Source organism: Solea solea, chromosome 12 (genome assembly GCF_958295425.1).
Source record: "Solea solea chromosome 12, fSolSol10.1, whole genome shotgun sequence".
In the NCBI taxonomy this organism is placed as follows: Eukaryota; Metazoa; Chordata; class Actinopteri; order Pleuronectiformes; family Soleidae; genus Solea; species Solea solea.
In genome coordinates this window covers 18,195,005-18,218,043 of record NC_081145.1, presented here as the reverse complement: position 1 = coordinate 18,218,043, position 23,039 = coordinate 18,195,005, and the positions used below count along the sequence as shown (strand labels likewise).

Here is a 23,039-nt window from a genome sequence, read left to right as displayed (position 1 = left end):
TTACATGGACATAATTCACGAACGCTTGTGTAGCATGGGTTCGGCAAATTGCGACATTATGGGAGTCTTCAGCTCTGTTGTTTGGTAATCTCATGCTCCCCTTTAAGAAGAAGTAGCGTAACCATGGTAAAAGATGTTAACACCATGTTGAGCTGTGAGTTGTGAGCTGAATTAGTGACCACACTTTTGGGTAAACATACTTTTTTTTGCCAAAAATGAAATGACCAAACTTTCTTTAATCTGAATTTAGCCCTGAGAAGCAACATACAACAGCAACCTTAACATATTAAAAATGAAGAAAAAACAACGAGAGCAGTTTGTGATGATCTTCTTCACAATGGAGCGACCTATTCACCTCATCACGTACTTTATGTACATTAACTTCTGATAAGCAAACTAATACCAACACTGTAAATTACCTACGCGTACCCACTCCGACGAATAATACTGCTTTAGGATATCATATCGAATACAAGGACAGAGCACACTCAAAAAATATGTTTTGCAAACACTTGGCATGTTTATGTCTTCGTCCATGCTCTTTGACAAAGAGGAATGATAAAACAAAAATAAATAGACATGGCAGGAACCTTCTAGGATAAGAAACAGCTTCTTTTTCTTTGCCAATAAGTATTCAGTGTTTCATTGCCTGAGAATTTGTCCACAGTTGTGTTTAGTGAAGTAAACAATGGCCATCAAAAACTATTTTCATTTAAACTGCTGTGGCAAGAGGTCTATAATACTGAAAGGAATGATTTGAGAAGGCTTCCAAACACTTGAGGATCCACCTCAATGTGTGCTTTTGGATCTCAAAGTGTCTCAGACCCAGTACTGGTTCTTTTTCAGGGCCGGGTCTGTTGTCCGACAGTGCTGCAACAACTCCGGGTCTGTTTCTTTGGAGTCCATGTTGGACATAGGGATATTATTGGCTGGGTCAGTCTTGCGAAAGGTTTCGGCGTTGGCTACTTCTCCGTTTTTGGGCTTCGAAGCCGCTGTCTGGACATCATGCTTGCCTGTCTTGTTTTTACGGATCAGGTAGTAGGCCAAGACGGCTGCCAGCAGCAAAAGGAGGAGAATTACGAGGATGGGGATGAGAATAGACCAGATGTTGCTGCGTCGAGAGACATGTGGTTTCCCATGGGAGTTCGAGCCAGAGGATGCTGTAGTGGCGGCATCTCCATGGGGCCAGTCCATGTTGCTTTTCCAGTGAGGGCTAGCTGGAGTGGCGACTGGGTCTCCTGAGGGAATCCTCAGCAGAGTGACAGGGTAGACACCAGAGGCATTGTAGGGGCCTGTCTGAAAGAAAAGCACACATTCGGCAGGAGGCACCCCATGGGCTTTGAGCAGAAAGCGGGCTTCATCCTGACTGACACCATCTTGTGAACCAGAGGAGCCATTTAGGATTTCCATGGCTACATGGCCTTCGTCCAAGTCCCTGTGGCTGAACGTGTCCACTGGCTGACCTTCACCAGCACCTCCAGACCTAACAAAACGAGCCCCTCGTGGCTGTTGGATGACAGTGAATGTGGGGGATGCTCTGGTCTTGTTTGCCAGTGGAGATGCATCCAGAAGCTTCCTGTCCAGCTGTACAAGAGTACCTTGGGGTAAGAGAGGATCCTGAGCAATGTTAGCCAGTGGCTGCACTGTGATGTTGAGAACAGAGGAGACATTAGCAGCACGACTGCGGGCCACAAACGCGACACTATCTCGAGGTGATGTGGACTTCACAAAGCGGACACTCACTCTGCCTTCCTTGATCTGTTTCTGGGTGAAGGCTGAAGTGGGTTGCCGGTCCACCATGACAGCCGCATACTTAGGAACACTTGTGATTTTGTAAAGGATGTCCTCCTCCACCGCACCCCCAGTAGTGACCTGCAGCATTTCTTCAGTCACAAGTGTCTCATCATCACCTTGTTTCACCTTGATCTCCGGAGCTTTGTTGAGAAACAAGGTGCGAGCCAGGACACCGATGTGGAGCGTGTGTGGCTCTGTTTGGTGTTCTCCATCTGACACGATGAATTCCACAAAGCCGGCTACAAGGCTTCCATCGCTGTAAAAGCCCACTTGCCCACGATTGATCATCTCTTGTGTGAAACCAGTGATAGGGCCTCTCGTGTTTGAGTCGACCAGTCGTCCATTGCTAGGGGCTTTTGTCACCTTGAAGTGAACCTCATCTGGTGGACTGTCCTCATCTTGAGTGTTGAGGTGCTTCTTGGTCAAGATAGTCATGGAGCCCTGAAGCACCTCCAAAAGCATGTCTGTAGTAACAAGTTCAGGGGGATCAGAGCCTCGTTGTTTGATTGAGATGTTAAACATCTCCTCCAAGACCACAGCATCGGCAGGTGAGGCCACATCATGGCTCTCAGACTTAAGACGGGCCCTAAAAGAGAAACTGTCAAAAGTGGCCCTTGAGTCATCATGGAGATATTCCAGCTTTCCTTGATTCACATCCTCCTGCATGAAGGTCGGCGCATCACGAGGCAGGTCCTGACCCCCAAGGGTTATACGACCACGGACTGGCAAGCGCTTAATCTCAAAAACTACATCCACGTCATCTTGCTCAGCCTCACGTAAGCTAGCCAGAAGGTTGGAGGCATCAAGGATTGTATCATCAATGGTTTTCCTCTGGCCCTGTACTATTTCCAGACCTGAATGGAAACAAGAAAAACAGACAGAAAATGTGATATAAACGTCATCATATTCAGTTTTCGGAGACATTGTCCATCCAACTTCGTCTCCTTTTGCTGTGTAATTATGCATCACAGTACATCAAGGCAGTTGGCACATTAGGAGAGACAGCTGTAGCAGAGTGCTTGTTGTTTAGGCAGCGACAGATGCAGGCACGATAAATCTCTTTATGTGGACTGTTCGGGCAATTACAGTAGATAAAAAGAAAGATTCTCTCTATGAAAAATTCAAATTATGAACAATAAAGGACACCCGAAGCCATTCCCCAGCATAATGGCCAATCAATCAGAAAGGGACATAAATGCAATTTCAACCACAGAGTAAATTAAGATTCAAAAAGTGCTGCCATTTTCAGATCAGCGGCTTTTTAAGGCAAGACGGCGTGTTGAATGATCAGACACTCAACAAAGAATAGAACATAATATTAATGTGAAAATATTGTGTCCTCTATCATTTTGATATTTACCTTTGTTCTTCCACAGCTGTGAGGAGACGTTGCTGTGAGCAGCATAGTAAGAGATGGTGATGGGCAGAATGTGACGGACATCTGGAGCTGGTTGGGAAGACAGCGCAAGCTCTACCGAGTCTCTCACCACCCAGAAAGGCTCATTGGGCATCTGGTGCTCATAGTAGATGGCTCCTGACTCCAACTGTGGGGGGAGATAGATAAATAGGTGGATGAATGGATGGATGGATGGATAGATAGATAGATAGATAGATAGATAGATAGATAGACAGACAGACAGATAGATGGATAGATGGATAGATAGACAGACAGATAGATAGATAGACAGATAGATAGATAGATAGATAGATAGATAGATAGATAGATAGATTAAATGTAAGCTCAGGTTTTAGAGTGTTGTGTTTGCAGTCACACTGATAACATATATTTTTTTAACTTAAGTCATTTTACAGACAAAGACCAATATATTTTTAAATAAGTTTTACTGCTCCCTTTCCCACTGACATTGGTAAAACCCACAGTAAGAGGGAGCTCAAATGGCTGCAGCAGTGGTTTGGCTCAGCTGAGCTGGGTTACTGGTTGGAGACTGTGGAATGTGATGGCCTGCGTTCACTCTCTGAGGTCACCGTGTCCTAAACTCAACTCTCTCCTTTCTACGTCTCTCTTGCACAAACAAATGTGCATGAAAATATCCGCGTATGCACGCACAAACATACCGCTGAATAGTGCAACTCATCAAATCCTGTTTTCAGCTCAGTCTACTGTCACTATAATCTAAACTGAGCAGTTCGCATGTGAAGCATTTGTTCCCGTGTCCGTCCAAGTAGGCTAAGACGTCAGGCGTGGAGATGAAAGGATACGGCCTATGACGCATACACGGTCAACTTGTTTAGCTGTATAATCTTAAACCACTATCAAATACACCAGCGATATATATGTTTTCTTGAATGCAATCATCTTATTCACTGGAACATCACATGTTTAAGAATATAGAAAAGTAGCAGTGATCATTTGCCTTAATCTATAAGATAATGGCCTAATGCTCAAGGGAGTGGAGATCCTGGTGCTAAGCAGACTGCAATTAGAGCACACAATAAAACTTAATTTGTACATAATCAGGTGATAAAACAGGTCAGCATGAAGTTGCAGGGTTTCATTGGTTTAATGTTAATTAATAAAAGGGAGTAATGAGTGTGGACTAATGTGTTTGGACTGGGTAAGGGTTGCAGAGAGTAACTGATAAGTATAAAAATTGCTAGTATTTAAAAATGTGTCTCTGTGTTCATTAAAGTTACAACAAAACAGATTGTATAACAGTTCAAATGTGCTTTTCTAATTTGTAATTTCTTCGTATAAGTGCTGTTAGGATTTAAGAGACTATAACTATTGAGTTAGACACAATAAAGTAGGAAGGTTGCACTTCACACTACTGCGAGACAGGTTGGGAGCTTTTGTTGGCTTTAGTTATCCTTTTATCTATGCACTGAGATATAATAAGATAAATTACCTAAAACTTAAATGTCTTATGTCTAATGTCTGTCTTATCTTATCTTATCTTATCTTAACAGTTTGAAGCAAGAGCATCTTAGGGTTTACTGTTTATCCGGAGCTGCAACTTGAAACATGACACAAACCCAAGCTGAGTTTTCATGCGTTCATGTGGCATTACGTTGTCAACAACTGGACGTTCTATGACTCCAAACCTGTTATTTATTCATAAGAATGATAAATATTCAATTCAAAAGATTATCAGCCCTCGCGAGTGTCTTCGATTGAAGACGCTATTATAATAATTGTTGTTTCAATATTTACTTTCATTCCAGAATCGTTATCATTATTACTGTTATGAAACACTAGTCCAAGGAAGGGATACTAGTTTAATGTGTGTGTGTGTGTGTGTGTGTCCCACCACCACACACTCAGAGTGAGAGTGAGAGTGAGGGAGAGAAAGAAAGTAATTACCTGTGTTTGTGAGAAGCGTGTAATTTCCTCATACTGGTTCCTGTCATTGGCCAAGATGAGTCTTCCCAAACGAGGTGGGCGGATAAGTGAGTAGCTGATCTCGTTTCCATCCTCGCTGGTTACAGCCCCCAGGTTGGCACTCGTGATGGGCTGCCGTGCTCCTGTGAAAACACAGACGCGCACAGACAAGTTCTTGACTGCTCAGGTGATTCTGTGGAAAGTGCACTCTCTCTCTCGCTCTCTACAGTGTAGTTGAGGCTTGTAAAATTAGGCAGTTCATAAATGTCACAACATTTATTGCCGGGAGTAAGTTATGTGCATCACTGTAAGGAAGCACATCCTGATGTGTAGTTAGTTTCATGACATCATTTTGTCAGAGCTTCAATAAAATATTTATTATGAAAAAGAACTTAGGTTACTGCCTGTGCTGTATCCCTATACCATCACTTATTGTACTACACACTTTTATATCATAAACTAGAAATTATACAAATAATATATCTCTCTGGTGCACAGCAGCTTCTGAAATAAATATTCTACAGGCACGGTGACATAAAGAGAATTGTCACTGTGTGACAGTCACAAAGAAAACACAATCTTATGAATCGTATCGTCTTATGAAGAGTTGAATGTATAAGCAATAATTCAATGTAGTGCTGCTCCAAAGTAATTTTGTTGGTTATGAGCAATAGAAAGGGTATATAAGTAAGAACGTATAAGAGCACATAAAGTTTTAAGTAAGATAAATACAACTTTACATGTGGGGGAAAAAGCACTATAGCAAATTGTTGATTGTGATGTCTAAATGTGTTGATAGTGGAGTTATAGAAGATATATTCCAGTACACACACTGTAAATTATATGGATACAAAAACAAAACAGAAGAAATATAAATACAGTAAAAAAAAAAAAAAAAGACGCAGTCGCCATGGTTATCTTTCCATCGCTGTGGTCTTCACAGTTTAAATTCTAAAAAGGGTTTTGGCATCATACCTGGAAATACCATGAGCTCCTCCTGCGTTACCATGGTGATGGTGAGAGGCCTGGCTGTGATGACAAATTGGTAGAGAGGAGACGTGTGCTCTCCATCTGTCACAGTGAAACTGAAACCACCAGACTCCTCACCTACAGCAACAGATAAGACGCTTGTTAGTGGCCATTTAGTTCACTCAGTGTTCGCTTCCTTTTTTTTATTCCTTCTGTTTATGTTATTCTTTCATTTACACACTAATACACTAGATTACAGAGATTACCAGATACACTGGAACATGTATTTTCATTTGTCAAATGCAGTATCACAGCATATCTGTCAGGACTCAATAGAGTAATTGATCAATACCAATTGATTACTTTGCTTAGTGAGACTCAGATAGTTGTATAGAAGCTGATCATTTGACGCTGTGTTGCTATTATTGTGACTATAATCCTCACATGTTAGTGTAACATACACTGCTAATGTAAACAAATAAACCCTCACCCTCGTGAATGAAGACGACCTCCCCGTTGTTTATGTGAGCCTGGGTAAAATTCAGGGCGCTCTCCTCCGGTGCCTCCTTCAACGCCACCATCCCATTGGTCGGCGCCTCTACGTTGTAAACCAGCTTCTCGGCTGGAGTGTCAGCGTCCTCAGTGTTCAGCATGCTGGAGGTGATATCGGCTTCCTCCCCAGCAAGAACCTGTGAAATGGAAAGAAAAAGAGAATTTTTCTTTAGAATTAAAAAAAACAAACCCCTCTTTAGTTGTTGATACAATCAATAAAACATGAATTAAGACATACAAAAACCACTGTAAGAAGAGTAATCTAATTGTAGTCATGTTTTTACCATCCAAACTAAAATGTTATTAACTCGTCATCCAAAATATTGAGATCAAGAGAAAAGATTAAAGTCTGAGTTATGTTTGCAGGTTTGTAATTCAAGCGAAGGCTCAGGAGTTTGTCTGCCGATTGTTAGAGGAGATGCCACATAAATAAGATGCTACACAATAATGTATAGCTGTTATCCCCAGGTCATTTTTTAGACACGATAAACTACAGAGAAAGTGACATAATAACAAAAAAACAAAGCCACAAAAATAGAATACAGACAACCGTGTGCAAATCAACTATTTAAAAGTGTAATTATTTCTCTGTGACAGTCTGGATGCTCCTGTTTTCAGAAGATGGAGCACAGCGCCACAGACTGAATGATTCTCCCTGGGTGAAGCAGCTCTAATGGACATCTAATGGTCGTCTGGCTGAAAGGAGCATTAATTGAAAAAAATGGGCCACGTCCCCCCAAAAAGACATTCTTAAATAGCTGGAATCAGCTGAAAAAGTGAGACGAGGCTTCCTTGCTGTAAGAGGTGCACATCGGTCTTGAAAGCCATTTGCCCTCTGATACCTTTCTCTCTCTCTCTCTCTCTCTCTCTCTCTCTCTCATCCTGCTTTTTTTACAAGTAACAGAACAAGAATCTCAGGAGAACAGGAGACAGGAAGCTTTAGAGGTCCATGTCTGTCCTATCCACCTCTCTGTGACTTAATTCATTCATCAAATGAGGATGGCTGTCAAAGGCTCAGGTTTTGTTGATGTTTTTTAAAAACGCACAAATGCCTTGTTGATATTTCCGCTCCTATCATACACAAAAACACTGTGTCTACCTGTGCCCAGAATTTACAAAAGGCACCACCAAATAACGCAAGAGGGCTAGAGAGGCACGGCACATTAACAACAGCTGCACCGGGGAGTGGTTTATTGTTAGAGCCTAAAAGCCTAATTTGGTATGTGCAAGTCTGAAGACTTATGTTGAAACACAATTTAGTTCAAAAGTATGCAGCACACACAAAGACACACACAAGTCCCAGTCAGAGGTACATACAGGTGTAATGTTTAGCTGAGGTGGATGGCGGGATGTTTGTTGACAAAATAAAAATATAAAGCTCAATATAAACTCATTGGTCAAGAGGAAAGTTGACCGGTATTATGTACTGACCAAACCGGTAAACATTCCTCCAATAGATGCCAGAACACACAATATTATGATTATGTAAATCAGTTGAAGATAGAGAGGAAGTAACGGAGGATTCATTTCCGGGAGAATGACAATGAAGACAATAATTCACAACCCGATGTAGTTCTGCAATAATGGAGCTGGGATAAATATAAACAGTCTTTAAATTGCCTTAAAAAGCCAAATCAAAGGGTTCCAATGTTCAAATGAGGTCACATCACTGTGCATGTTGTCAGTGCAGGGCGCAGCCCACTTTTTGAACAGTACAGTCCACAGTTCTCAACACTAGGTGGCCTCATCATCCCACTACAAACGCCAGCAAAGCAGCAGACAGGCGAGGGCAGGTAACCTGAAAACAGCCTTGCAGATCGAGGGGTTTATATAACAATCAATGCATTTAGCGCCTAAGAGGATGGGCTGCAAATTTAATTTGATCGGACACAAAGGCTAATATTTCATTTGGAGGAAGGAGTTACCATAGACAAATGACTCCACAGAAGACCAGCGTCTCTTAAATGTTTAAGACTGTGAGTGCGGCTCGGGCGACCACAACTCTATCTCCCTCCCTCTCTCTCTCTCTCTCTGTCTCTCTGTCTCTGTGCAGGCCTGAGAAACCTTAAGTACAAAGCACCAAGAGTGTTTTTAATTGCACGTAGGGGGAGTGGGAGTTAAGGCTGGACAAGCTGCAGGCAGACACCGACAGGAGAGATGATGATAGTGGCTGCTGTAGCTAAGAAGGAATGAGGAAACTTCAGCTTCAGCTCCTCGTCCTGTGTATTTTCCTCTGAGACACTGATATTCACCACTACTTTTTTTTTTTTTAACGTACTTTTGACGTAAAACACGTAATATAGCAAGAGATTAGGCTGGCATTCAAACAGTCAGACAGACAGACAGACAGACAGACAGACAGACAGACAGACAGGCAGATCCAGTGGGGAAACTATTCGAAATGTCACCAAAGTCAAGTTGAAGCAGACGGAGACAGAGAGAGAGAGATGGAGAGTGAACCCTAATCAAGACCAGCTGCATCCGGCAGACCAAACAGGATCAATGTTGAGCTTTAAACAGAGTCTGATCACGACCATGTTAGTCACCATGTCTGATCATCACTGCACACACACACACACACACACGTACACACTTGCACACTTCCTGCTTTAAATCGATCCAAAACGCTGCTGGGCGAGCCTTGGCTCCCGTGTATGGGATAGAACATCCTCATGGAATTAAGTCCGGCACAAACGCACCAGCAGAGGAGGCACGGGGACTGGATGCTGCTCCTAATGCTGCTTTGCCAGAAAAGCTGCGGTCTCATCGACCATCTTGGTTTTTCCAAAAATACGGGTTGCTACGGAGACGTGGGAAGAGAGGGCTGGATGACACAGTTGGTTTCCAGTTCTGTGAGCTGATTACTGCTGCCTTTTTTTCCAACAGCCCTAATCCTGCGTAAACTTTTCTTTTATGACTGACAGGAATGAAATGTGACAGTGTGTCACAACACACACAGGGTGAACCTCCTATAGACTTAATTAAACAAGAGGGTATTGAATAGTGGAGCGTCTGTTTGACACAAGTGAATCACTGCCTCCTACTGCAGTTGTTGTATGTGGCGTATAGTGATTTATTTTCCCACTTGTTAGAGCTAAAGAGCCGAGAATATGCTAATCCACTTGTGGGTCTTAATAAAAAACAAACAGACAGGTCAGTATTCTTTAGAGTGGAAATAAAAAGTGTCTTTTCACAACTGTCTGCATGTTGAATTCTGGACTGTCGACGGAACTACACAATATGGACGTGGGCAAGATCAGTAAATGATGGAGTTCACACGGAGTTCATTATAGCCCTGAATCTTAAATCTATCATCCAATATCAGCTCAGACCATTTGACCTCTGGAACCAGTAATCTTAAAATGATCCAGATGTGTTTTCACGTCTAATGTTACTCAAGTTGGCAGCTATACGTCATGAAATTCAAACTGTCACAGATTTTCTTTTTGTCTCTTATTTTTATATTTTTTAATAGGATTTTTAAACGATGCAAAGTCTTGGAACGGGCGGGGAACGTCTACGGCATCTTAAATCACACATGCACAAGTCTTTTTTTCACTCACATGGTCTAAAATATTAATGACAAGACAAACTATATGCTGGAAGTGGAAAATGTCCCCGCAGGGAATGAAGTTATTGTTTCCACATTGTCATTTTTAAAGCATAAAACAGTCACACGATACAAAAAAAGTGTGTTCTTCCTCCATCGCTCAAAAAAGGACGGCTTGAATTCCAATCAGCTGAAATGTAGAAAAAGAAAACAACAAAACTGGAAGTGTACACTTTATAGGTTTAAAAGATTTCCCCATCATTTAACATTTAAAGCCGTCGAGTATATCTTTCCGAGGAATGGCTCAGAATATCGGCTTGCATGTTATCAAAGAGCAATACATTACCTCCAGGCCCGTGTTACGTGTCAGTTTTGGCGGCTCGTCGTTGACTGGTATGACAGTCACCGAGATGGTGAGAGGGAGGCTGCGACGCTCAATCTCATAAGCCGAGGCGGAGAGTGTAAAGCTGTCCTCGGTGCTCTCAGTGCTGTCATGCATGTAGTAGATGTTTCCAAGTTTCACCTGGAGAAGACAAAAAGGATCCAGATGTCACTCAGATCTGAATCACATGCGGCGGCGAGGAAACGAACGGGAATACAGTTTTCCATTCACAGACACGGTGTCTCTTAACACCTATAACTAAAGAACACCACTCTGTCCTGGGAAAACGTGAAGACACTAAATTGGGAAAAGTAAAATAAGGTTTATGCTGAATTTCCAGTACTTGGACTTTCCTCAGATAAAAGAACCTCCTGTTTGGCATGAACACTACAAATTTACAACTCAGTCCGTGTTACACAAAGGAGCTTGAAGCATGCAAGTGTTTACACGGAGTGTGTTGCTGGGTTTTGTTTGTTGCACTGTGGCAAGTGAATCTCCAGTGTCAAGCAACTCTTTTACGGGGCTTATTTTCGAAAATGTTACTTTGTTTGCAAAGTTCCCATATAAAGACTACAGTCAAGGCAAAGGCAACATTTGGCAGCAGCACAGGATCAAGGAGAATCTCCCCTGTTGAACAAAAACCTTGATGGAAACCAGATGCACAATGGAATCAGTCATAGTGTTGAATGAGCTCGATGGAAAACAGCACCTGTGGCCAGGACAAGCCCGCTCTGTTGACGCTCTATATATACACAGAAGAAGAATGTCAGAGTCCAGCGTGGCTGTGTGCTTGTTCTCCAGCCCTGCTGGCCTATATCCCATAATATTCCATCTATCTCTTCTCCCTCTGATCCTTTTTGACAAATTTACAAAGATTCAGGCTCCCGCTGGGATGACAGTGAGAGCTGTTGTCTGATGAAGTCAATGAGCCGCTATGAGGGGACTTGCCTCACAGAGCAGGAAGTGTCAAATGGAAACCATATGACGGGCATCACTGTGGAATAACAACCCCCTTCATCATTACTGATCGGGTAAAGTCGGGGAGACAATCAGTCTGCATGCTGGCATAATAAACAGTGGGTGGTTGTTGTGAAATGTGGCCCTCGGATTTATCGGGAGAAAGACTGATGCGGGTGTCAATATTTGATACTAGCTGCTGTGCGGGTTTATTTCCCTTTCAGTGGGGATTATTGTGAAATAATGGTGGATGCTTACCTGGTGTATTTGGGAGAAAGTAGAGAAATAAAGCATGTAAATGTCCTCTGAAACCATTTTATGCTTTGTGAAAAATAAAGGCACCTGTGTTTGCACAGCTAGGGGAACTAATGGAGAGTATTTCAGCAAATTGCATTTCTTCAAGTTGGCTCCAACCCAAAGCAGCGTTATGTTACTGAATGTGTACGTTGCTTGCGTTTATTGTCCAAACTGTTTTATACTGACTTTGTTCTTATACTCGATTGCTATTTTAATGCTTTGATATTTTCCCCATCTCGTTTCATTTGTACGATACATGTTCCCGCATTTTGCTTTTAAATACTTTCGTTTGGCTCGCATTCCTTCTTTGTGTCTTGTAAAGCACGCTTTGAAAGGTCCTATATAAAGTTTATTATCACGATGATTACTTTGTTTGCCAAAGCCGGAGTTAATCTTGTCAGTATTGTGGTTTGAGCCATACGTATTTTCTTCCACTGATTGAAGCCTTATGTTACACATCGGGTTACTTTATTTTCTTGTTAATCTCGATGTTGTTACCTTACTGCCCCTGCCTTATTGGAACACTTATGATCTGGTTAGAATGCAGTGCCGACTGAAGCGTGGGCATTTTATCATCATATGGGAGAGCTGACCATTTCATTCTCTAAGGCTAATAGTACAAAAAGCCACACATTTAAGTCTCCAGAGAGTAGTGATTTTTTTTTTTTTTTTTCCTTTCCTTTGTGACCTTTCCACACCGGAAGATGATGATGTACGTTCATCTCCTCACCGGCAACATAATCGCAACTATGTTCTGAAGCCATTCAAGCTGCACTTTAGGATATGTGACACACTATAAGTGTGTCTGGCAGTAGCTAACCACAGGAGGTTTTTGTGCACTCTCACATTATTATAGGAATATACTGGGCCAGTTTATTTTGGCTCCAGGCGGTCAATCGCGTCGTCAGTTTTTCCACAATGGTTCGGCAAAGAGGAGCGAAGAGGCGGCAGGGAGAACAGGGCGAGATGTAGGAGCTATAAGATATGTGTCCAGACATGTGTGTTCCACTAAACTATGTGGTCCATTGAGAATGCATGAGGTTTTTCCACTGGTAGCTACTCATGCATTTTTAATATTTTCCTAAAGCTGGGGACTTGACCACATGGAGGGAGACCAGATAAGTGTGCAGCAGCAGCTCCACAGTCTATCTCATATTAAATCCAAACAGTACTAAGTAGTAACTGGGGAAAGTTCCACAGTGATGCCATGCAGTCACAATCCTCTTGAACAAACCACCATGACCTAGTTGTGAGAGAGGAAGATGTTTTGCTTCTTGATGTTACTAAGACAGGATAAAATATAGATAATTGCTTTTTTTGGGGGGTGTTTAGTTTTGTGGCGGATGGAATAAAACGCATGAATCTGAGGAAACTTAGCTGTTTGGTACGGGCAATTATAAATGGAGGATTTAATGTTTTGGTAGCTTTGGCAATATATGTGGTGCGTGGTCTTTGCTAGAATCTGATGCAATCGGACTAAAACAGTTTGATTCGAGATGAAAGTGAACAGAGCAAAAACAAATGCCCGAAGGAAAAGGAAAAGTGTAAACAATAGTTTCCTATCAACAGTGAATAATGTTACAATTTGTGAAAACTGCTGCTCAAAGTGAAAAACATCAAATCACCGTGATCACCCACGCTTAATGCTCCACTCAGGTGGAGCCAGGTTGTTGCGTCCTTGAGTGGTAAAAGTAATTTACATTACTAAACCTGGAATATACAACTTTTTGGCTTAAACTTGTCATTATGATGCCAGGGGGGAACTCTGTTCCAAAGACTAGAGCTGCAACTAACGATTATTTTCATAATCGATGAATCTGTCTATTATTTTCTCGATGAATCGATGAATCATTTGGAATGATTCACTTTTAATGATTTCTTTGTTATCCAGAGCAAAGAAATGAAGAAAATACTCACAATACAATCAGAAATTTTGTTTTGATCATGAAAAAGCTTTGAGCCGATTAATCGATTATCAAAACAGTTGCCGATGAATTTAGTAATCGATTAATAATTGATTCATCCATTATAATTGTTTCAGCTCTACACAAGACTGGCTGATAGCAGTTTCTTTACTGGTGTCTCTGCACCATCACGACAGTGACACAACAGGAATCACTATGGCCACAGCGCCAACATATAAGCCTTGAGCTTATATGTAAATGTAAATTGTAAATTTGAACCAACGCGTTGAGTGCACGCTAAAATGAGTGCATTAATCAAAGGAGCTTCAGAGGTTCATTAACTGCCAGCAAGCGACCGTCTGCTCATCAGCCAGCAGCAGAATAGCATCATCATCATGTTGAGGCACAAAAATTATCTTGATTGTTGATTGAAGTTTACATAAATAATAATAAAAAAAAAAAAGGAGCAGCAACATTTAGATATGTCATCGTTGTGTTATTGTCTATGTGTGAATGTTTATTTTCTAAATTCCTCACGTAATGAAACCACATACCTCTTCCCAGGTAAAGTATGAGAGTACGTCTCCATCGAGGTAGCGGATGTCTCCGTGCTCCGGTGGCTCCTCCACGAAAAAGTCTATGTTTGCTGAGCTGTAGAAGGGATGTGAGATGTTTATAGTCTCAGCAGTAATTGCTCTGCTGAGGCCTTCCTTCACAGTTAAATTGAAGGTCTGGATGGGGATGAGCCGGGGGACAATGTTCACCGAGATCTGCAAGTCCTCCACCGAGGTAAAACCATTGCTGACGTCCACCGTGAAGGCATCACTGCCCTGAAAGAAACGGAAGTATAAATACGTGACGATATACTGCAAGTAAACCCTTACACTTCAAACACATGAGAGGCAGAGGTGTGTGTATGAGAGGGGAACGATGTGCTGCAACACAATAAATGAAACGACAACAAACCTGGACGGACGCAGACACATAGAGGATGTGTCCCTGGTCAATGTCCTCTTGACTGAAGGTGTTAATGTAGTCGAGGACAGGTGAGGCCATGCTGTCCGAACTGTTTGTCAGCTTGACCACGTGACCGAGCTGCGGGGGCTGTTTAATGGTGAACACCATTTCTGTGGGCAGAATATCGGCTTGCCCCACCTCAAAAGGGAAAGGCAGAGTTCAAAAATCAGCGCAGTTAGTCTACAACATTGACTTAATTCAGAGTAAAATATATACTTTCTTTACTAATGAAGTGTTAAACATACACACATAATTTAATTTTTTTATGTTGTTTGTCAACACAGTATACAAATTGTGAAAATTAAACTGATGATTAAGCCTTTCTGTGCTCTGAAGACAGATACTGTTGTCCCCAAGTACACACACAATGGAAGCAGACAAACCTCTTTTAGCTCTAATATAGCATAAGGGTATGCAGCTCTGCCAATGACACTTGGTAAAAGAAATCAAAACAGCAAATGGCATTTACTCTAAATTTAGCGTGAACGACATGGAGTTAGATACCTTGTACCAAGCATGTGTGTCTGTGTGTGGAGATTATGGAATCACAGTTGCTGATATTGTCAGAAGATTGTCTGTAATGTCTGTACTATACTGTATATACAAACAGAGTGCATTGAAAGTAGTCCTGCTATGGTGTAGACTGATGAAGTTTGAGTACAGTACGGCAGAACATGAAAAAGTCAATGTGACTTTTGGTTACATTCAAAGCTCTGCTGCAGACTCAAACACAGGTAGAGGAGTTTGAATGAACTCCTTGATGCCTTGGTGTAGTCACGAGTCATGCTTGGGTTCATACTATTTTCCATTGCATAGTAAGGAGACTAAATGGAAATGTCTATGGAAGCCAAGTCAATATTTTGTCTTTCAAAGCTCATTCGGCTGAGGCTCTGCTGAACGCATATTTCAAGAGAATGTGTACAAGCTGTTAAGGGTGTTTCCCAGCCAATACTGTAGATTTAAGATGTATGAACTATTGTGAAATTGAACTTTAAAAGACAGAATACTTTCATTTCTAAACTGTTAAAGTCAAGCTATATTTACAGGGAATATGTAATGAATGGGCCGACAATTTAAACCTCATTAATCCCTTTCAAGATGAAGTGCAGGCAGACTCCTTTCATAAATTACAGTGGGCTTCAGAAGGCTCCTCGGGGGATGCTTAGTGCTCTGTTTTCCACACTCCATAGACACTAATTTAGTTCATAAACTAGATTAAAAGAAGTAACTGCATAGTCATATTTAGCGCTGCTTTCATGTGGTAATAATGTAGATTAGGGAGAGAGTTTAAAGTCATGCGAGGGGCTGAAGATCGTCACATTATTACTTCATTGCAATAACACTAAGTTATGTCTTTAAAATAAACAAACAAACAAACAAACTGCGAGGGTTAACGCTTTAGTGCTTCATTTGTTCCTGAAAAACGTTTCAGTGTTATTTGTTGAAACAACATAGCCATCAATAAATCAAGTTGTCTAGAATATAGAAAAAAGGAAAACATGTGAAACAGTAGGGGTTTAGAGAAACTTGCAAGACTAAACATTATCATAATGAACTGCATGGGTAAGCAGGTGGGTGAGTGACAGGTACGCGAGTGAATCAATCCATTGTGGACTGAATTCAATTATTGGTTGTGTTTTAATGTGAGGGCTACTGACACAGGATTGTATTTTTTATTTTTTCACAGACAACTTAATTCAATGATGGTTATGAGAAAATAAACTATATTTAAATGCCATTAAATAAATCATATACAAAAGTCTATGGTAGAACATCCAATGCCACCATCAGTAAAAGTTACCTTAAGTTGATCCTGGCTGATGATGGTATGTTCTCCCTCATAGGAAATTAGGACCTCATTGGTCATCACCTCAGGCTCAGAGAGGTAGCCTTGCTTGAATATTTTAATCCTGAAGGTGCCTTGTTCATAATATCCACGGGCTTGGACAGTGAAGCCAAACGAGTCCTTGGAGCTCAGGCTCTCATAGTTGTTCTCATACGACACAACGCCTTTTTTGAGGTCCTTCTGGGAGAATGTAGAAGCCTCAATCCCACTCACAATAATCTTGCCATCACTAGGTGGGGATGTAATCTGGAACTTGATCTCACTTTCATCCCTGATGTCCATGTTGGTGTCAGCGCTCAAAACTGTTGTGTTCAGAGTCTTAGTGCTTCCATGGTCGATGACAAGGATTGTGTTGCTCACCATTCTTAAGTAGGGCTCACCGGCCTGGATCTGAAGCAGTGCCGTGGTTTTGTGGAAACCATCTGACACCTGGAGTGAGAAACGCTCCTTATCTGCTCCGTGGTGAATGAAAAGGACTTTCTTGTCTCGCAGGTCAGCTTGCGTAAAACGGAAAAGAGGCTGTGATGGATTAGACATTGAGACAATATTGCCTGAGAGAATTCCTTCCCGAGCGTAGACAATTTGAGTGTCATTGAAACCCGAGTCATCGTCTTTAAACTGGACGACATCAGTTGTTAGTAGGCGCTGACCGTGGCGGACAACGTTGAAGACCTTTTCCACAATCCTCACAGGAGCGTGATCATTCTTGGACTGGATTGTTATTCTAAAGACACCATTTGCCATTTCCTGTGTGTCTGAACCTTCTGCTGATTGATCAAAGGCTGAGAAATGGAACTCGTCACTGTCTGTCTTGTAACCATCATGTTTGTAAACAAGCCTGCCAAGATCGAGGTCTTCATTACTGAAAACTCTAATTGCCCCCTCAAATCTAGGCTGACCAGGAGGTGAGTCCCTCATCAGTCGGCCATATTTTGGCCCCTGTGTGACCCGGTAAAGAAAATCTGTTGAAGTTGGCGACTGCATCCAAAGGTAATTGCTGTTCAGAGTTTGCTCACCACCCTGGAGGACAACTAGTCTCTCATTGGTCAAAACAGGGGCATCTGCATTGGCAAGGATATTAATTGGGAAGGTGTATACAGGAGAGTACTGATTCTCAAAGAAGAGCCTGAACTGAAACTGGTCAATACTATCCACAGCGCTTTGCACTCGAACCTTGAAGCTAACGGTATTGTCCAAAATGTCCTTTTGGGTGAAGATATCACCCTCATATAGTTCTTTGTCTAACAAGAGGAGACTACCCAATGTTGGTGGTTTGACAAGGACGTATTTTACGTGTAGCGGATCTGGGTTTTTGCCTTTGACTTCAGCCTGAATCTCTGTAAGTCCAATTGTTCGCTCCTCCCCAGCCTCCATCTCCAATGGAACCAGGGTTGAAACTTTGACTGGTGCAGGAATGATCTTTACTAAGAAGGTGTTGTTCCAAATGGCGAACAACCCCAGGTGGGTGTTGAACTGAATGCGCTCCACGACAATATCTTCCTGGTCGCTTGAGTCTGTGCTGACATAGAAGAGGCGATTTTGCTCGAGATCAGATTGATGGAAAGACGTAACCTGCGTGTACGTCCCATCATTTGCTCTAATCTGTAGTTCACCAAATAATAATGACTGTGTGACGTTATATAGTATAGCTCCATTACGCGGATGAGCAAGAACAGCCAGATTTTGAAGATCTATGGACGAGTTGCTTCCTTGAGTTAAGAGAAGGCCTGTGTTTGTGACAAGCGTGATATGTGGCTGGGTGACGGACATCTTTAAAGTAGTTGAATGGCTTACTGACTCTCCATCAGACACTTCCAGGGTAATGCCGGCAGCAATACCCCCTCTATGTACAAAATATATATTCCCATCTTTCAACTCCCTGCAAGTGAATTCGGAGATGCTTCTTCCCGGCTGTTGACCATTTTCTAAGTAACCAACATCCATGGATGGCTCTGAGGTTACAGTTACTACCAAGTCATCACAACGGGTGTCAGAATCCATGATTTTGATAATACTGGAGCTCAGTCGAGTCCTGCCGTTTTCTGTGATGATAATTTCTTCTCCACTAAGTTGTGGTATATCGTTGACAGGAAGGATTTCAATTGGAAGGATATAATCATGGGCCGTTTTTAGACATTCTGGAAGATAAGCATCACTGTGAGCAACCACCTCGAGTTGGATTTGATCTGCGTGCCTTTCATTTCCATCATGCATGTACTTAATCTTTTTATTAATAACATCCAGAAGAGTGAACTTTTGCGTGCGTTTTAGGTTGACGTTCACATCAACGAGGCCATACGAAGGATCATTCAGGAGAGTAAAGATAATCTGTGACTGCCGCATTCCTGCAGCACTGAGGTCAAACGTTGGGCTTAAGTTATTGATATCAAGAAATGCTTCCCCACCTTCCGGCACAAGCAATGGTGTGACATTCAGAAGTTTTGTAACGTTTTTGAATATGTCCGGCATTTCATCTGTTGGGTAGCAATGTTGGTCATTCAAGTCCAGATCAGCAGATGTGTATATGTGTACAGGGGGAGAGGTGGTAGTTGTGTCTGCATCATAATAACTCGAGTAGTCATAGTCCTCTCCTTCACATTTAACGTGAACATCCTTGGTCACCAAAGCATCCTGGAGGCTTCGGTCCTTCTGATTCACTTTGATTTCCCCTAAACAACCGATGAAGGATTCAGCCGTCATTTCGTCCTCTACACGACTCAAGGACCCGCTTTCACGGAAAACCTCTTTCATTTTACCGTGGATGCCTCCTAAATACAGATTTCCAACTAAGTCGAGGTTTTGCGATGAGTTGAAATGGAGGTAGGAAGGCTTGCTATCTACATTAATAACAAAAGAATTCTGACTGATTTGAACCTTGACTCTATGCCACTGATCATCATCCAGCTGCACCCAGGTATTCTCCAGTACCTCCAAGCCATTACCGAGGTCCAGGGCACCTTTGAGATAGCCTTTCATGACACCAATAGCAATAAAGTCTGAATCTCTTCCAGGGTGGAATACAAGCAATGCATCCTCAATGGTAGTTTTCATGAGGAATTCCAAAACCCTTGGAGCACCACTAGCACCACTCCAGGTGGGAAAGGAAACAAAGGAATCAGGAGTGCTGAAACTAGTTGCCTCACCATCACCAGCCTCAAATTCACTGCTGCAGGATTCTTTTGTGTCATGACATTGTTTAAATGCTGTGCTGAGAATATCAAACTGATGGGACTCAAATTTAACCTCAGTCATACACCCACGGAAAGGGGGGATGGCATTGCTGAGGTAGGGAGCAGACAATTCTCCTGTTCCTCCAAGCCAAATGCCCAGGTCAATATTAAGCTGTTCCCCATCATCATCCACGGGAACATATGTTGGAAAGAGCTCATCGATTATCATGGTGAGCTTGTCATCTTGCAATGCCAGGGAGATTTTGTGGTCCAGGAGGTTGTTCAGTTGTACTCCCTGGGATGAGGACAGTGTCACCTCACCAGCTCCTAAATTCATTCGTGCCTAAAGGAGAAGAAAAAGATAAGGTTGTTAAATATAAGGCACACACTTATGCTTTTATGGTGTGACAAATAAAATATCCCACACACTGTCCAACTTGCATCGGCAAAATTTATCGTTTGCTAATTTACAACACTCGACCTTCATCAGCCTTTTTTGGTTTTGGTTTCATGAGCTTTTATATTGTGGCACATGCAGTATTAAGTGTTTGACATTTGTTTGGTCATTAAAACTGATTAAAACCAGATCAAACTATGTTTATCATGGAAAATCTGAAGGATCTAACCCTAACCCAAATCTGAATGCTGAAGGACTATGATCACAGCATCTGATGTTATTTTTCATAATTAAAGGTTATTACTACAGGTTTAGACTTCTGTCTGGTAACACAGGGCCCCATACCTGCTCAAAGGATGCAGTGAGCTTTCTTAAAAAACATTCTTTCTGATGAGATGGTAGCTAGAATAATTGGGCAATAAAGTGGAGATGAAAGTGACACATTGTGGTCATCCAATGGGGACCAAAGTCGGAAGACAAGTGGCTTTCCACACACCACAAACAGGAAAGTAAGCATATATTTAAAACGTCCATTATAAATCACTCCCACAAAACACAATAAGTCAGACCGATGGGAGAAAGTCTGCAGACGAAAATGGATGAAAGTAAAAGATCCAAGAATCTGCAGTGCAAATGTCTTCCACTGTCATTCTGCCATGCAAACCGTGCACGACAAAATTTCCCTGGTGAAGTGCATGCTGATACTCTTGAGTGGCGCCTTGCCAGAGGAGTGAAATGCCTGTGAAATAGCGTCACACGGCCAGTGTGGTGACAGGTGTACAGCCAGAGGAATTCCCTGCTCTCAGCAATGCACAAACAGGCACAAAGCAGCCATGTGTGCAACACAGCAGGACAGTGTGCACACTGGTGTCCATCCCGTTAGACCACGAGACATGATGGAGTCAGGGAGGGGGCAGATAAGTCAGTAATAAGTAATTACACTAATACATTTTCATTATAAAATTGAAGTAATCTCTGTTCATGCGAATGTTTAAGCTCCAAGCGAGATCGTTTTCTGTCAACACTAACAAGCCCAAAATCACTTGTACAGTTTAACTGTACAACAGCTGGTAAGGACAACATGGTAAGCAATGTTTGTAATTTGTTATTCATGTTCCATTTAACACTGGCAGTCAATGCTGATTCCAATGTGTTTCCTCCTTGAAAAGGAGCCACAATGGAGAACAGTATGTGAGTTAACAGATAGAAGTCTATGTCTCCAAACTTTCAGGCAATGTTTTATTAGAGGTTGATTAAACACCAATCTGTCACCAAAGGCCCCTGAATGAGCTCTTTAATATCAAGAGAATGGTATAGTGTGTAAAAAGAATAGAACAGATCATCTATTTCCTCTGAGGTCTTGGATCAACAGTCAAATTCTCCTCCTGTTTTAATAGTTCTGCAGTTATGATCATTCTCAAAGTAATGAGTATTGTCTCATATGCATACACGCCAACTAACCTCCACTTATGACTCACTTGAGTCTAAGCACAACTGAAACAACATTAACATTAATGACTGAGTCATCCCGGGTTTATTATTAACATGTTGACTAAGCCATAGATTAAAGATTAAAAATGAAAAAGGCTCAAAGTTAAACATTGTTCTTACAGTTCATACACATGCACGACAGGCTAACAAGCAGAATGAACACAAGAATAATTCACACATACCATGAGATGCCGCTACATTAAAAGCAAATATTTTGTCTTTTGGGTGAAATCACTGTAATTGCAAACTTAATTGTGCCGATTTGTGAATGCATCGTCATTGACTTTGGTGGAAATATTTTTTTATTCCAGTTAGACGACAACATATTTAAATGTAACTTAGCAAAAACGCAATTGCTTGATTTGAAAAAGAAGAAGAAGCACCAAAACTGTTTCATTCATCATTCACAGTTTCTTGAATTATTTATCGCTAATGTGCAAATTATGTGACCATTATTTCAACTCTTATTTTAAGCCGTGCTTCTATCTGACCATAACTAGAGTAGTATTACTGCAACTCCTAAAGTTTTTTCAACTTTGGAGACCCACCAACATCCATTAAAATCTGAAATGTTTCAGGCTTCACCACAGTTTGTGAGACACTCACCTGTACTTTGCCATTTTGGAGCTCAAGGAACAGATAGTCCTCCATTCCTGCAGCCAGCAGCAGAAGCCCACTGCGCCGACTTGTCTTAATCTGCAGTGACAGGTGGAAGGTGGAGACGTCTTGGTAGACTTGTAAACTGCAGGAGCTGTCCCCAAAGTAGGATTCTGTGGAATAGTAAAAAAAACAAAACTTTACAGCATATAAAGATACTAGGTAAATAGGTATAATGTCTGTCCAGAGGTTAATGTAAATCACATTAGTGCAACAGAACTACTTTGGGTGAAATTCTGTGGCAGAGTGGGGCATGAACTACAAAAGAACACATTTGATTTTGGAGAGGATGTTATTAAGGGGACATTAAAGGATCCATTTAGACTTTCTTAACAGTTAAGTGTTAGTGGAAGTAACACGTCAAAATATATCATTTTCATTAACTGTGCAAACATACATTTCTTTTTAGGAATTGGAAAGACACCAAATGCTCCTGACAAAAAGAAAGAAACAGAAAAAAACTGTTATGTCACTGGGGCAACATAACATAGTTCTCTTCCTGAAGATAACCCACACATACTCGTCAGTAAAAGCCTACAAGGGCTGATTGGAAGCTCTGCTTAGTCTAACATGGAAAAAGGAGAACAAGCATTTTATAGGCTTGTTGCAGTGCAACTGCTCAGGAACTAATGTCTGTATTATTAGGCGTCTTTCAGCTGCTCCTGGTTTTAAGAGCAGCTCCACTGGTCTCAAAGGGATTCTCTCACTGAGACATC

At 41.7% G+C, this 23,039-nt stretch overlaps 1 protein-coding gene across 3 annotated transcripts in view; it reads right to left on the bottom strand.

Annotated features, from left to right (window-relative positions):
- Positions 1 to 500: 500 nt before the first annotated feature.
- The window catches only part of cspg4 (chondroitin sulfate proteoglycan 4), a 66,487-nt gene continuing 43,948 nt past the window's right edge, over positions 501 to 23,039 (bottom strand). For all 3 annotated transcript variants that reach the window (XM_058645303.1, XM_058645304.1, XM_058645306.1), the window contains 10 exons: positions 22,273 to 22,436; positions 16,564 to 20,121; positions 14,712 to 14,900; positions 14,300 to 14,575; positions 10,552 to 10,728; positions 6,594 to 6,792; positions 6,110 to 6,241; positions 5,117 to 5,277; positions 3,155 to 3,338; positions 501 to 2,648 (listed from right to left, as the gene is read on the bottom strand). In XM_058645303.1, the coding sequence (XP_058501286.1) occupies positions 820 to 2,648; positions 3,155 to 3,338; positions 5,117 to 5,277; positions 6,110 to 6,241; positions 6,594 to 6,792; positions 10,552 to 10,728; positions 14,300 to 14,575; positions 14,712 to 14,900; positions 16,564 to 20,121; positions 22,273 to 22,436 (6,869 nt within the window). In that variant the 3' untranslated portion in view covers positions 501 to 819. The remainder of the gene's footprint in view (positions 2,649 to 3,154; positions 3,339 to 5,116; positions 5,278 to 6,109; positions 6,242 to 6,593; positions 6,793 to 10,551; positions 10,729 to 14,299; positions 14,576 to 14,711; positions 14,901 to 16,563; positions 20,122 to 22,272; positions 22,437 to 23,039) is intronic.